This window comes from Egretta garzetta, unplaced genomic scaffold (assembly GCF_000687185.1).
Source record: "Egretta garzetta isolate BGI_Z169 unplaced genomic scaffold, ASM68718v1 scaffold25, whole genome shotgun sequence".
NCBI classification, from domain to species: domain Eukaryota; kingdom Metazoa; phylum Chordata; class Aves; order Pelecaniformes; family Ardeidae; genus Egretta; species Egretta garzetta.
This window is the reverse complement of record NW_009259800.1, coordinates 248,676-262,604: the sequence shown is the minus strand read 5'-3', so window position 1 is coordinate 262,604 and position 13,929 is coordinate 248,676. Positions and strand designations below refer to the sequence as shown.

The 13,929-nt window shown below is 40.9% G+C and overlaps 1 protein-coding gene across 5 annotated transcripts in view; it reads left to right on the top strand.

Annotated features, from left to right (window-relative positions):
* RIMBP2 (RIMS binding protein 2) overlaps positions 1 to 12,668 on the top strand; it is a 55,272-nt gene extending 42,604 nt beyond the window's left edge. For 3 of the 5 annotated variants that reach the window (XM_009639834.2, XM_009639833.2, XM_035895369.1), the window contains 6 exons: positions 695 to 879; positions 3,165 to 3,333; positions 6,900 to 7,003; positions 8,779 to 8,850; positions 9,935 to 10,069; positions 10,657 to 10,683. In XM_009639834.2, the coding sequence (XP_009638129.1) occupies positions 695 to 879; positions 3,165 to 3,333; positions 6,900 to 7,003; positions 8,779 to 8,850; positions 9,935 to 10,069; positions 10,657 to 10,683 (692 nt within the window). Of the gene's footprint in view, positions 1 to 694; positions 880 to 3,164; positions 3,334 to 6,899; positions 7,004 to 8,778; positions 8,851 to 9,934; positions 10,070 to 10,656; positions 10,684 to 12,479 lie in introns of those variants that run through there. The other 2 variants (XM_035895370.1, XM_035895371.1) reach the window with 2 other exon arrangements.
* The last annotated feature ends 1,261 nt before the right edge of the window (positions 12,669 to 13,929 follow it).

Below are 13,929 nucleotides of genomic sequence, written 5' to 3'. Positions count from 1 at the left end.
ATGCAGTCATAGCTAAACATTCCTCCTGGATTTTAACACATCTTGTTAGCGTTTGTGTTGGTTTGGGTCACTGCTGGCTGTGTTGGCTTACTGACTGCGCTTAAACAAAAATCACAGGCAGTGTGGTTCCAATCCTGGCATAACTAACCCTTCTGAAATATATTTCTTCTTGCCTGTCTGGAGAGAAGAGGTTATAACCATGTTTTAAACCTGGTACCTCAAACATGGTATGTCAACACAGCTGGGATGTGCTTTCTTGTGTCCATGAAGAGCAGAAGCAGCTCTGCTGGAAAACAGGTGGAACCAAAGCATGGTTATCTTTGCAGTAATGATAAAGCCTACCACACTCATCGTTATCTCACTCTTAACATGCTTTATTAATTTATGGCAAACTCTAGTAAACCTAACAAAAATCGCTTTCTTAGCTGAGCTGTATTCACACGTGTAAATGTCAGTGTGGTATAGGAGATCAACACTACATTCAGTGCATGCAGATTGCATGTGCTTTTTAAAAAAAAATAAGAACTTGCTAATTAAAAAACAAAAAAAACCCACCAAGCTTAATAGGACATGCATTAAGTTACTGGGTTTTTTCACTGAAATGCCAAACATTTTTCAAATATTAACTGGAATAGTTGAAAGATGAGGCCAACTTGTATTACTGAATTATTTTTTTCTGACTTTACTTTCATAGATGGCTATGGTGGTCATGACCATCTTTCACCAGATATTTATGAAGAATCAGAAACAGATCCTGGCACAGAGGATATTTCTACTCGAATATTTGTTGCACTCTTTGACTACGATCCACTGACAATGTCCCCAAATCCTGATGCTGCAGAAGAAGAGCTGCCATTTAAAGAAGGACAGATCATTAAGGTGGGATCTAAAAACAAAGAAAATGAAGGACACAGTTTTACAAACAGGGTCTCCTTTGTTTCTCGTGGACAAAGCAACTTGTGTGACTAGAGTCTGGGGTTTTTTTTTTCCTCCAGAGGTTCAGGCTGTAAATCTCACTGGATCTGGAATCTAATATCTAGTGATAATGGCTTAAAAATAATTAGGGAATGGGCAAAAATCTCAAAGTTGCTGCAGATGGTTAGGGCCAGACTCAATTAGAGATTTAGGTGCTAAGACCAAAACTGTGACTCTGAAGCCCCCTATGTCCATTGCCACAAACCCTGCAGGAAAAACTGCTTCAGAGAGGGTATCTTTCCCGCAAAGGTACCACAAAAGTGCTTAGTGGTGTACCTTCATACATACCAGAGCTGCTGTATTTTTTTTAAAATGCTGAACACTCCTAATTAGTATACACTGAAGATTAATTAAGGTCCAAAAATCAGGTATTTCTCTTCCAGAGTCATCATCTTCTGAAATTTGGAAAACCGCTCCCTTTTGTGACTGGTGTAAAATACACAAGCTGCCGTTAAACGGGGCGCAAAAGACAAAGCAGCCCTGTTTCATGTGACAGGGACAGTGTCAGGCTCTGCCGGTGTTTTTAGCCAGCCCTCTTTCCCAGCTTGCCTCATCTTATGATTAGGCAGCTGCAAGGCAAATTTGTTCAGTTTGCTGACCTGATTTTAAAAAGCTAGCAGATTTTTCTGTTGACTCAGCAAATGTGAGCATCTCCTCCTGCAGCCATGTATCTTATCGATGTGGTGAAAAATGGTCAGAAGTCAGAGAGGCAGAAGGAACAGCTGCTGGTAGTCTAAGGGTAACTGAGCTTTAAGTATGATCTGAAACAGAGCCTGAAAAAGTAGAGACTCATTTGTTACACTACCAATTTCAAAGATAAAATAGTAACTTCAGCTATTAAAATACTGACTGCCTTCCACTGCGTTGGACTGGATTTTAACACAAATGTCCAGATCCTAAATCACAATTCTTTTAGTATTAAATACTTTGATAGATATTTTGCTTACCTCCTTACATGACGATTTATGCCAAAAATATGGAACTTGTTTAAGAGCTTATTTTTCTTTGCAAGAATGTTCATTTCACTCAGGTATTTTAATTATTTCTTCACAAATACGTACCTGTTTGGCACTGAAAAGTCTAGAGAGATCCCACATCAGGTATTTATTCTCAGTGTTGTTTATTTTCTATTGGAACCATGGTGACTCCTATGTGATCTGCTGCTCTGAATTTCTCATCAAATTGTTGTGACGATGGATTAGTTTGCACTTTCAAAATACTTTTCATACATTGCCTGAGCAGTGGGATGGTGGAGGGTCAGTTCCACCACGAGCTGTATGAAGTCTGTCCCGCACGTGTGTTACGGTCACACACGCTGTACTCTGTGAAGTAGCAGTGTGCCGGGTAAGTCATGAATACATAGTGATTAAAACTGAAAAATGTTCCTGCTCTAGAAAGTTGAGGCTCTTCAGCTGTCATTTTTAATGACCTCTGAACTGAAGGGATTAGTTTGGGGGGGTCTGTTTATTTTTAAAAAAAACAATTGATTGAGCCTAAACAAGGAACAATCTAAACTCAGTCATCGATTTGGCGTTAAGAACATCATTTTTGTTTAGCACAGTCCTCGATCTAGGCCTTTGTATCATTAGTAGCCTTTATGAATTGACTGCATTTTTAGAATTTAAAAGAAATTTTGGATTTACTTGTTCTCATTGCTGAAAATTTGTGCTATTTTTATACCTTAATTAATGTTTTCTGAAAAGACAATAGCAGTGATTAAGTACATATATCAAGTATATTAAGTATTAGATAGGCATTTTTGATCACATACAAGTTGTTCTATTCAAAGTAACAACACTTGGCAGAGTCTTGCAAATGCTTCATTTTGAGTATAGTTCTTATGGCACCAAAAATGGTGCTATGTGAATAATTCCATAAGCATGAGTGTAAACCATTAAGTGTACTTTTGGCTCAGCACAGAGAGAAACTGATGACTTTTAACAGTGTGTTTCGCTTTTTGGGCATTTCACTGCTAACAAAAAAAATCCAAATTCTGCTTCTGTATCTGAAGTCACAATTCAAATTAACAATTCCAGGTTTGTAATGTAAGTCAGAGTAGTCAAAACCCAATATAATTCCGCATCCAAACTGTAGTCATCTGTCTATGCTTTAGTAACCATTTAGCCTGTATTAAAATTCCTAAATGCTAAAACCTTTATTGACCAACATTATCACTCTTTGAATAACAGGTTTATGGGGACAAAGATGCTGATGGATTCTATCGTGGAGAAACCTGTACAAGAATTGGCCTTATCCCATGTAACATGGTCTCTGAGATCCAAGCAGATGATGAAGAGATGATGGATCAGCTTCTAAAACAAGGCTTTCTTCCTTTGAACACACCGGTTGAGAAAATTGGTAAGGAAAAATACATACGCTTCACTTCTAAGTTCTGGGTGCTGTTAACTTGGCTGGATCTGCTTTGCCTTTTGTTTTTACTATATGCAGATGCATCTGAATTTTACAGCAATTTACTACACCATGGGATACATTCTGTGTCAGTATCTGGATGACTTTATTCAACTAATATTTAATCTCGGTCACATCTTTTGCTGCAAATGAGGACTTGTATCTTCACCATTCCACTCATTACTTTCTTTTCTTATTTAAAAAAAAAAAAAAAAAAAGGGTTTTGTCACCTGAAAGATTTCTAGACACAGAACATGATCCCTGTGCTTTGGAGTGTGCTGTGCTGAGGTGCTTTGTGATACGCTCACTGCTGCAAAGCATAAAAAGAATCACTTATTTGTTGTTATTTTTACTCTTCTACATTTTCCTACTTTACCAATAATTTAAAGGGATGGTGGCAAAGGGTTATGTGTAATCTCATTTGGGATAGCACTACATGTTATGAGATTTTATGAATATTGCAGTAACAAACCCTTTAAAAAGCCAAACAATTCTGTGTGATGAACCACTTGTGTTACGTGGTTGGTTCAATGTTGTACACAGATACACAATGCAAGTACCTTAACTTAGATTTCTTTCTAAGAATGAATTTCATACACCTATCTCAATATGTTTTAAAATTTTCAACATGATTGAGAGAGTATAAAGGGCTGGAATTGGTTCAGTCCTGTTTAAAAGTGAACTGTAAAAGTGGTTGCTAAAAAAACCCAAAGAAATCTTGAACAGTTGTTTTCTTAGATTGAATAAATCCTTATTGTTTCCAAAACTGTATTAGTAAATGTGAGACAACTTATTTTTTGTTGTTTTCTTAAGATATTGAGATATTTTAAAATTCTCCATTGTCCATGAAAGGAAAGAACGATTTGAGTTCTTAATTCAAATCTGTGTCTGTATTTGCTTACACCGCATAAATACAACAAATACTCCCACCCATACGCACTTGTAAACCCCACGGCCCATCCGCTCCTCTAGGTGTAGCGCATACGCCCACCTGTACGTTTATAGGACAAAACCTTGGGGTAGGCACACAGCGGGGCCTACAGCTGTGCCTGCCTGAGCAGGTTGGCTGCCTACAGTGTTATTCTGCACAAGGAGTCATTTTGGCATGGATCTACATCATGTGAAGTCGATTAGAATGAGCTACTGAACCTGCTTTGGGTACCCCTGTAAACACAGTTTGGGGCCTGGGGGGACTAAGAAGCATCTGAATATATTTCTACTTCTAGCGATGAGGTCACCTGTGGGTACAGAAAACATCTTCCTAAACAGCTACGATGGAACCTTCCTCCTTTAAGTCCTGCTCAGTGCTCTCAGTTCTTATCCAAGTCAGCAAGTTGTTGATACAGAACACTTGTGAAAATGAAGCCACTAGTCTCCATAGCTCCCCATAATTCGAATATTTCAGCTGTCTAAGGATTGTATTTTGCAAATATTGGATTTTTTTGTTGTGCTCAAGTGGCAGTGTCTCCTGAAATAGCTGGGAAATCAGAAAGTCTTTATCTTGGAAAGAGGGAGAGGCAATTTGTGACAGAAATGTTGCCCTGCCTTACTTTTTCAGCAGTTCTCTTTATTCTGGGATGTTTCTCAGCGAGCTGTTAGCAACCTACCCCCAGCAGTTCACCTTTAAATATCTTAGCACTTTAAAAGCATCATGTATTTTCTCTTTAATATGGATTTAAATTGTTAGCCATTTAAAAACCAAAAACCACAACAAAGTCTCCTACTAATGGATTTGGAAAGAATAGTTAGTTTGGCTCAATTTTAAACTAAATGCAAATTCTGAATAGCAGAGATCCACGTGCTCAGACCCTCGCTGTCGCAGAGGCTGCCCACGTGGATTTTTAGCAGAAGCAGGCGTTAATTGCCAGTCTGTCTCGTATCGTTACTCGTATTTTTAATGTCATATCAGGCACTTTACATGCTGTGTTCATATGACCATATTTTTCTTAATCCTTTGCCCACATTAAATCCTTAAAAACAGAACTTTGAACAGCTTCATATCTTTTCTTCTTTTATTTGTATGCATTCCTTTCCTGAAGTCAACTGTGACCGTTTCAAAGAGAGCACACGCTCTGTACACCGCAGATCCAGAAAGTCTAAAAGAGGTCTGTGCTAAGAACCAATAATTTGATTCAAGCTGTAAATTAGCTGAAATGATTTGAGCTGTCTAGATTTATTTTTTTATGCCTTTGAACTTTTGAAAACCAGAAGGTGGAAAATATTGTCACGTAGCAGTTACATATAGGGTCCCTTTTGGATTCTTTTCTTGGTGGTAGAGGGGCCCTTGACCCTGAACAGCGGGCAACGTCTTGCCCCAGAGAAGTACTGCAAAATGGAAAGCGTGGCTCTGAGACAATCATGTAGGCGTGGGTTGATCCAGGCTTTGGGGAGTCAGGGGGATGGGGTCCCGTGTCTGTTGCAGTCCGTGCCTTCATTTTGGATCTCCCCTTGTGTTCTGTGTAAATCCACTGCACTGGTAGCTGGGAAAATAGCTCCAAACCACCCACTGCAAACGTAAGTGATCGCCTCCGACTGAATGCCGCCGTGGCAGCCGGGGGGCGATGTGGCAGCTGTGAGTGCATGCTACACTCGGGATTTGCTCCCACGAGCCGAGCCTTTACTGTCTGCCCTCCTGCCGGAACCATAGGGTGCCTCCTAAGCCCAGGTTTCCTTTGCCACGCTGCATAACGCTCATCAGACCTGCCCTCAATGCCTGTCTGTAAGTAGCACTAACAAGCATGTTTCTCTTGCTACAGCAGTCATCTGCAAGAATCATGCTAATAGCATTCAAATTTAAAATGAAGCCCATTTCGGACTTCTCTGCAGATGTTTAACATCGATCAATAAGCATTTCATGTGGTTCCTGGAAACTACAAATTTTACTCCTTTCCTTCTGTTCCCCACAAAGGAAACTTGTAAAATTAAACGTTATTGAGCACGTGGGTTTTGTAGTCAGGGTCTGGAAAATGCTGCAAACCACTTACAGAACGGGGAGCCTCTTTAGTCTTGGGACAGCTGAGCATGTCCGTTCCTCCCTTCAGTCTCTCCCAGCAGAAAGTTGAAGCATAATCGCAGGCACAAAATTCCATGGGAATTAGGAGGGGAGGGGGTGGAAGGGAATAGACAGTAAATGTAGAAACTTAAATAAAATGAAACAAACATGAATTTTGAATATTTGGCTTTGTGTACCCTGGTAACCTCTGATTCTCACAACCAAGAATGGCTGAAAATTTCAGAACATTACTTTTGTGGATAAATACTGTTCAGAGGATTCAGTGGCTTAGAACAAAGAGGGCAAGCCAACTGCTGAACAATTATTTATGAACCATACATGCTGGTTTGAAACCTTTATCCCTGTGAATCGGTTTGGTAATCTTTGATCACTATGCTAGAGAAATACCAACATGGTTACTGCGCTGTTGTGAAAGTGACGTGGGGAAGAATTGCACCTTGGTTTTCTTTTCAAAACAACTTTGACAGCTTTCCTTCTCTTCCTCTCCTTGTGATTGGAACAGAGAGAAACAGACGGAGCGGCCGGCGGCATTCGGTGTCTACGAGGAGGATGGTGGCGCTGTACGATTATGATCCCAGGGAAAGTTCTCCTAACGTTGATGTAGAGGTATCGACAGAACCGGTCACTGTCTTTACCATTTATGGGGCCATAATTTACCTAAAACATCATTGGTATTAATAAGCACTATTATACATTTACAGTGGATGGGCAAAAAAAAAATAATTCAGAATTACAAACATTGGTCAAGTGGTTTGGGCAGAGGCATATGACAGGACTGTGCCTTCTGTACAAGGAGATTTATGGTTCTTTTTAAAAGAAAATCAGGGAATAGCCTTTGTAGGATTTATTTCTATGGCTCGGTGCATTGTGTAGTCAGTTACAGGTAGATGGTTGTGCGATCTATGTGCATAGAGAGCTGTGCAACAGAAGCCTGGGAGGAAAAAAGCATGGAGTTACACATGGGAGGGAATGATGATCTTCCACTTACTGCTTTCAAATTTCCTTTTTATGTTTCTGAGGCAGAATGTGATTGGTTTTGAGACACATCCTAGCTCGTGCCGAGATGCAGTAGTGAAGCATGCACTCACATCCCTGTAAACTGCCGTACAATCCCTCCAAAAATCAAACATAGCACAGTGAACAGCCTTCATCGTACAGACTGGTTTGGTCTCCTAATTGATGCACCTGAGCTTTCATGAATGCATGGCTTGTCTGAAATCCTTTTTTTTATAGCAGCGTGAGGATAACTTAAACAACAACTAAACAGCATTAGCTAGAGCTTCATTTAAAGCCCAGCTGCCCGTTAGGTAGCGCTTCGTTATGGGTTTATCTTCCATGTACCTACATGCAGTCTCCCATCCCTCCATATTGGTCATCAGCAACACTGGAATCACTTTTTACGTTGTCTTTGATGTTACATGCTAAGTAAGTCCCTCAGTCAAGTTTTGATGCAGTTTCTCATCTATATATGCATTGTGGCAAGAATGTCAAGTACACTCAAAGCTCTAAAAAAAGCACTGCATGCTTGGAGCTTCCTCAGTCATCCTTCAAAAGGTTTTGGACTTTTTTGATTGGTGAATTGCAGAACAATTTGGCATTTTTTTCCAAGAAGTGAATTTTGAAATACATGGGACTCGATGCCTCATAACTCAGCCAGCGTTGTCTTATTTCTTACTGAATCAAATCTGGTTCTAAATGATGGTGTTTCAAAGTAGTTTGGGCAACTATTTTGGCAAATAAATTGTACTGCTATAGTGCAAACATTTTAGTTGTTGTCTCGCCTATGGCCAAAGGAAATTAAAAAGTTAAAAAAACCCCCAAACCCTAAATTACATTTAAACTACAGGCAATTAAAAAGAGCCCACTCCACCGCAGGTTGGGGACCGGAGCCTTCACTGAACCGGAACTTCGTGTTTCAGGCAGAGCAGCCGCAGCTGTTCCTGCAGCCGTTAGTCCTAGCACTGAGCTCGGTCCCAAGCGTGGGCCTGAGCCACGTCCTGCCCCGCTGCCTTGTTCCCTCCTCCCAGAAGGGCTGACTAAGGGACCTCTGACATTCAGTTCAAAGTGTCAAAAGTTGTTCAGGTTGTTCAAGGCTTTGCGCAGATGTGTTCTGGGGCCCCCCAAAGCCTGGCTGCACTCAGCTTGTTTGCTGCAGGTCACCCTGTGGGTGCCTACGACCTAGCGGGAGAGGCACTGGATATAACACGCAATTAAAAAAAAAAAAAAAAAAAAAGTAGTTTTGCTTTCAAAGTTCAATTCAGCTTCACCAGCTGTGTTGTAACATAAAGGGGAGGGGAAAATATTAATGGCTTTACTATTAATAAAGCAAATGTTAACCTTTGCCTAACAAAACCCGCAGTCACGCGTTCCCTTTCCTGCAGGCTGAGCTGACATTCTGCACAGGGGACATCATCACTGTCTTTGGTGAAATTGATGAGGATGGATTTTACTACGTAAGTTGGCTTCGCTTTGGTCACTTCTCCACTAGCAGGAATTATTAAAGGACAGCCTGGCAGGATTCCAGGTCACAGTCCCGGCTCGCCGCATTGTAGCAATAGCTGTGATCCCTGACAAAAACGTCAGCGCCGCCCCCCTCCCCCCCCATTTTTACACCTGGAGACCAAGGTCCCAGGGAGCTGGGAGGCGAAGCCTCAGGGCTGGCGCCGCTGCACGGCCTGCAGGGGAACGCGAGGCTCCCTCGGTCAGAGGAGACCCCACGGCCCGGCAGAAGGGTCGCTCCTGCCCCTCAGCACACGGCTCTAGGGGGTGTTCACACAGTGCAGGGCCGCCTCTGGCATTTTATAAGTAACAAACAGTTGCCTCAGTTTGCTGGAAAATGTGTGTTTTGATCATACCTGCATCGATGCAGACGTGAATGGCTCCTAGCAGGTAAGGCAGGTCATGTGGGAGAGACCTCGAGCCAGCCTGTCCCTGTTCAGCTGATTAAGCCAAGAAAGCAGATCGTTAGTCTGTTACGCAGTAGTTAACCCAGCAGACGACTTCACCGTTCCGAAGAGTTTAATGATGGCGACAACGCCCCAGCATTGCTCGCCCGGCTGCGCTCTCTTCACCTTGCTAGCAGCTGCCAATCAGCTCACATTGCGTTTTCATTTCCACGGTGTCTTGGCTGTAGAATCCAGGCCCCGCTGGCTCTTTCAGATCCACTTCAGGCGTGACTCCATTGCGCCCCAGAGCAGTTAACCTGCTCGCCTGGGAAGTGCCTTTAGGCGGTGCAGCCCAGCGCCAGGCAGATGGGCACTGCTGCAGTCCTTCGGGCCTGAGTCTGGAAACGCCACGGGAATTCAGTTCTGGCTCCTCCACTGCGCTTAAAGAGCCCCGGGCTTCGTCTGCTCTCCCTTAGGCACGCCAACTCCTCTCATCTTCAAAAGCGTGTAAGGCCCTAAGGGCCCAAGTGACCTCAGATGGGTCTTTCCTCTTCCTCACTGGCTTTGAAATGGTCAAAAGTGTTTCCTTACCTTCTTGGGAAGCTACAGTTGCTTTAATTAAAATATTCACTGAAATTTTCATCATTTGCAGGGTGAACTTAACGGACAAAAGGGGCTGGTTCCTTCCAACTTCCTTGAAGAAGTGCCTGATGATGTTGAAGTCTATCTATCTGATGCACCCTCGCGATACGTTCACGATACACCGATGCGCGCAAAAGCAAAAAGGGTAAGCAACCGAATAAGAAAAACTTAAATTTTTATTTTCCATTCCATTCTGTCTCATCTATAATTTAGACATTACTTTTAACATTTTAAATCCATTTGCCCATTTAAATTAACTTTCAAAGATATAAAACATAAAGAAAAATGACGTCACTTAGCCTTCCACTGGCTCGTTACATTTGTAAGTGAAGCAACTAAATTTACCTTTGGACTGCAGTCGTTACAGTACCTCAGTTATACTTTTGAGTTTAAACAGCTTTTCCCCAGTGGAAGTAGTTACTGCCTAATGCCACTAAGCCAGGCTACACGCGAGATCTAGATGAGAGCTAACGTTCTTGCGGACGAAGGACTGGTACACAAATCCCTTTAAATACCAATTGTCAGTGCAGCCGACTGACCGTGGCCCTCTGTTAATCCTCTTGCCTTCCCATCCCAACTGGCGCTACTTAATTGCCCAGAGACTCCTCTGTTATGAAAGACTAATCATGTTTAGAGTATCTCATTTTTGGTTTTGTTTCATCACTGCAATACTTTTATATATTATATATTTTATATATATTTTTATTTCTTTGCTCATCTGCTTGGAAACAGAAGAAGAGTGTTCATTTCACACCTTAATAAGGCAATGTAGCCTTCACGTAAGTGAGCAACTGAAGATACCAATAGAGATTTCAATTAAAGCTACCTGGCTATCTAATGCAAGTCTTGAAACTTAATTGTGGGGGAAAAGAAAAAAAGAAATATGTCTCCAAAATCCTTGGCCACAGAAGACCAGGCTCTGTGCTTTTACTGTACCTAGTCAAGACAATTTAGTGTTTTTAGGAGACAAATCCTTTAAAAAGGAATCCTTAAAAGTAAGTCAATTAGGCCTCACTTTATGTAGGTCAACGTTTGGAGCATATTTCTTCATAAGCTAAATGTTTATGTTTACATAGAAAGGAGCGTTTGATGTCTAACTACCCTACAAACAGAAGCTGCATATTGCATTGTTAGCCAACCTGGGATGTAAAAATTCCAAGCGCCTGTATTGAGAGAAAAGCACAACCCCCCGACCCCCGAAGGGCGTACAAACGAGGCGCGAGCTGGTACCCGCTGTAGTTTACAAGGGCAGAGCTGGCTTGGAACCTCACTACACTCAAACGCAGCTACGCAAATTGTCTGCCTTAAAATGTGTTTTCCACGATCGATTATACCCCAGTTTGCCTAAGCCCAACTGTTCTGAAAAACAAACCCCTTCCTTGGCACAATTTACTCTGCTTTCCTAGAGCGTGCGCATTTGAAACGCCAGCAAGTGTTTGGTTTACCAATGCAATACACGTCTCAGTCTGAACCATGCAGCTGACGGAATGAATGCATTAGACTACATACATATGGTATCTTCAGGTGTACGTTGGGGTGCTTTACTAGTTGGTTTTTGGTTTGGTTTTTTTTTTTTTTCATTAGAATTAGACCTTGATTTAAAATCAAAGTAGGCTTGAAGCCCCTTTGCTTAACTCACTGTTGCACAAGCCAGTAAATTGCTGATGCTTTAACTTGAACTACACGCCACCAGGGGTCCCTAAGGCATGGATCTACTGTGAAAATAGCATCGTAATTGATAGATTCACATTTTGTCAGCCGGGCACTGTAGTTAGAATAGGCTGAGTATAAGTAGTTTTAGCATTTTCATTCAAGTGCTTTTGATGATTGAAAAAAAAAAATAGCTGTTTAAAATATTTAGGAATGCTGTCATCTAACTATCGTACAAGTATTCACCCTCATTCAGCAACCTCATAGCTGCAGCATATACATCAAGCAGTCAGGGTCTTTAAGCTTTCTTTGATTGCGATTAAGGTTCATTTTAGCTTTTTCTTTTTCCTTCTTTTTTATTTTTTTTTCTTTCTTTTAAGCCAGTGTGCCATCTTCTCAAATATGTACATAAAGTTTAACAGCCAATTTTAAAGAAAAGGCATTGAAAGGACATTAAAAAACAAGTTATGTAGCATTTTAAGTAATAATTTCTTCTGAAAACAGTTTGGCTTCTATAGATTATTAATCTGTAGTAATTAACACATTTCTTTTTCTTAAATCTATAGCTGAAAGTATCCCTCTTCATTTTCGTACTAGAGTACTGAAATGCAAAACCAAACCCAGTTTTGTGGCTTTTGTGGCCAGCACTCTGGCTAAACACATGTATCCAATCTCTCTAAAGTATTAAGCAAAAGAGGGCTCTATTGGAGTGTTTGCTACTGTCTGTACTTTTTCTCAAAATCTATGTATTTTCCATAAGCCCATGTGGTATTTTAAGCCACAAAGAAAGGAACCAGCCCTTTTGTTTAAGTGGGTAATGGGACAAGAGATGTTACCAACTTTCTTGCTGATAATAGCTTTTAAGCTTTCAAACATTCAATAAATTATAACAATGTACCTAATAGGTTCCTCCTGAGAATACAGGTACATCACGGAGAGCACCATCCCCCACAGTTCATCTCCATTCTGGGTCACCTACGTCACCTATGGGTTCTGGTAGTCCCGGGAGAGGCAGGGATATGTCCTCGAAAAAGAAAAAGGGGCTGCTTTCCAAAGGCAAGAAACTGCTGAAAAAGCTTGGTGCAGTGAAATGATTCATGTACTCCTGGACAACTTGTAAAGCTTCCAGTCTGTGTATTTCTTTTTAAACGTCAAAACTAGGGCTTTCATGACTATGCAGTACAACTTTACCAAACCTTTGCATTTTTAACTCTGACATCAGTAGAATCATGTGAATTGCTTAATCAAAACAGCAAGAAAAAAGGAAGTGGATATGTTGTTGCAAATACCTTTTTCTTTAAAAAAAAAAAAAAATAATTGTGGGCTTAAGAAGAACATGGTTTTATTTGAAGTCAACTCAACACCTGCAACTCCATTGGATAAATCTCAGCCTTTAGTCTCCTTTAACCATGAGTGGGGGGAAGAAAACGCCATTCATTCCTGGCTCAGCACGAGCACCCCACTGCACCCAATCTTTATCATAAAAAAAATGGTCTTGAAACTCCTAGTTTAATCCGCCTTGATGTTTTGCCTTATTAATGCACAATGATTTGTACTGTCTAATAAATATACAGCGTATACTTTGTATGTACTGTGCATTCAACTGTCTTCACCCTCCCTAAGCCATGGTAATTTAAGATCAAGTACAATGTTACTGACTCCATTCAATGTCTGATGTAACTCCAGGGAGTTTGGAAGTGCTGTGCAAAATGCTTTCTTGTTGGTTTTTGCTTTTTTTTTTTCTCTCCCCCCAAACCAACCCCCTTGTATTGGTTTCTTTTGTCAACATTTTCACTAAACTGAAATCAGATACAGTGTTAAGTTACTCAGAGACTCACCCAGTTTCAACCGTACAACCTCCGGTTTTGGAGTTCCTGGTTCACTGTTCTAAATTGCCAGGAAAAAAACCCAAACCAAAGCCTCCACAACAAAAACCTTTCCTCCCCAACTTTTTCCTGTGGAGGTACAGTCCTAAGTTAAAAGGCATTTTCGTATTGCTGATGTCAGATTCAAGATGACGTGCACGTCTAAAGCAAAAAGTGAACAAACTGTATTACATCCACAAGCCGTAGCCAGTAAGAAGGCTGCAAGAGGTGATAATCAAATACTAATTGCAATATTGGCATCTCAAGACAAACAATCTTACACATTGATGGCAGTCATTGGCTGTTACTATTTTGTAATTCTTGTCCATTTGTAAATTGTTTTTACTGTTTATACATACTTTTCAGACTGCCTTTCTTTTTGTAATTTATGGAAGGTTTATAAATGAATGATCAAAGCTTCCCCATTGTGTCTTCAGATAATAATGTAAATTACTATAAGATACTGTGTGCTAGATTATAACATTTAATT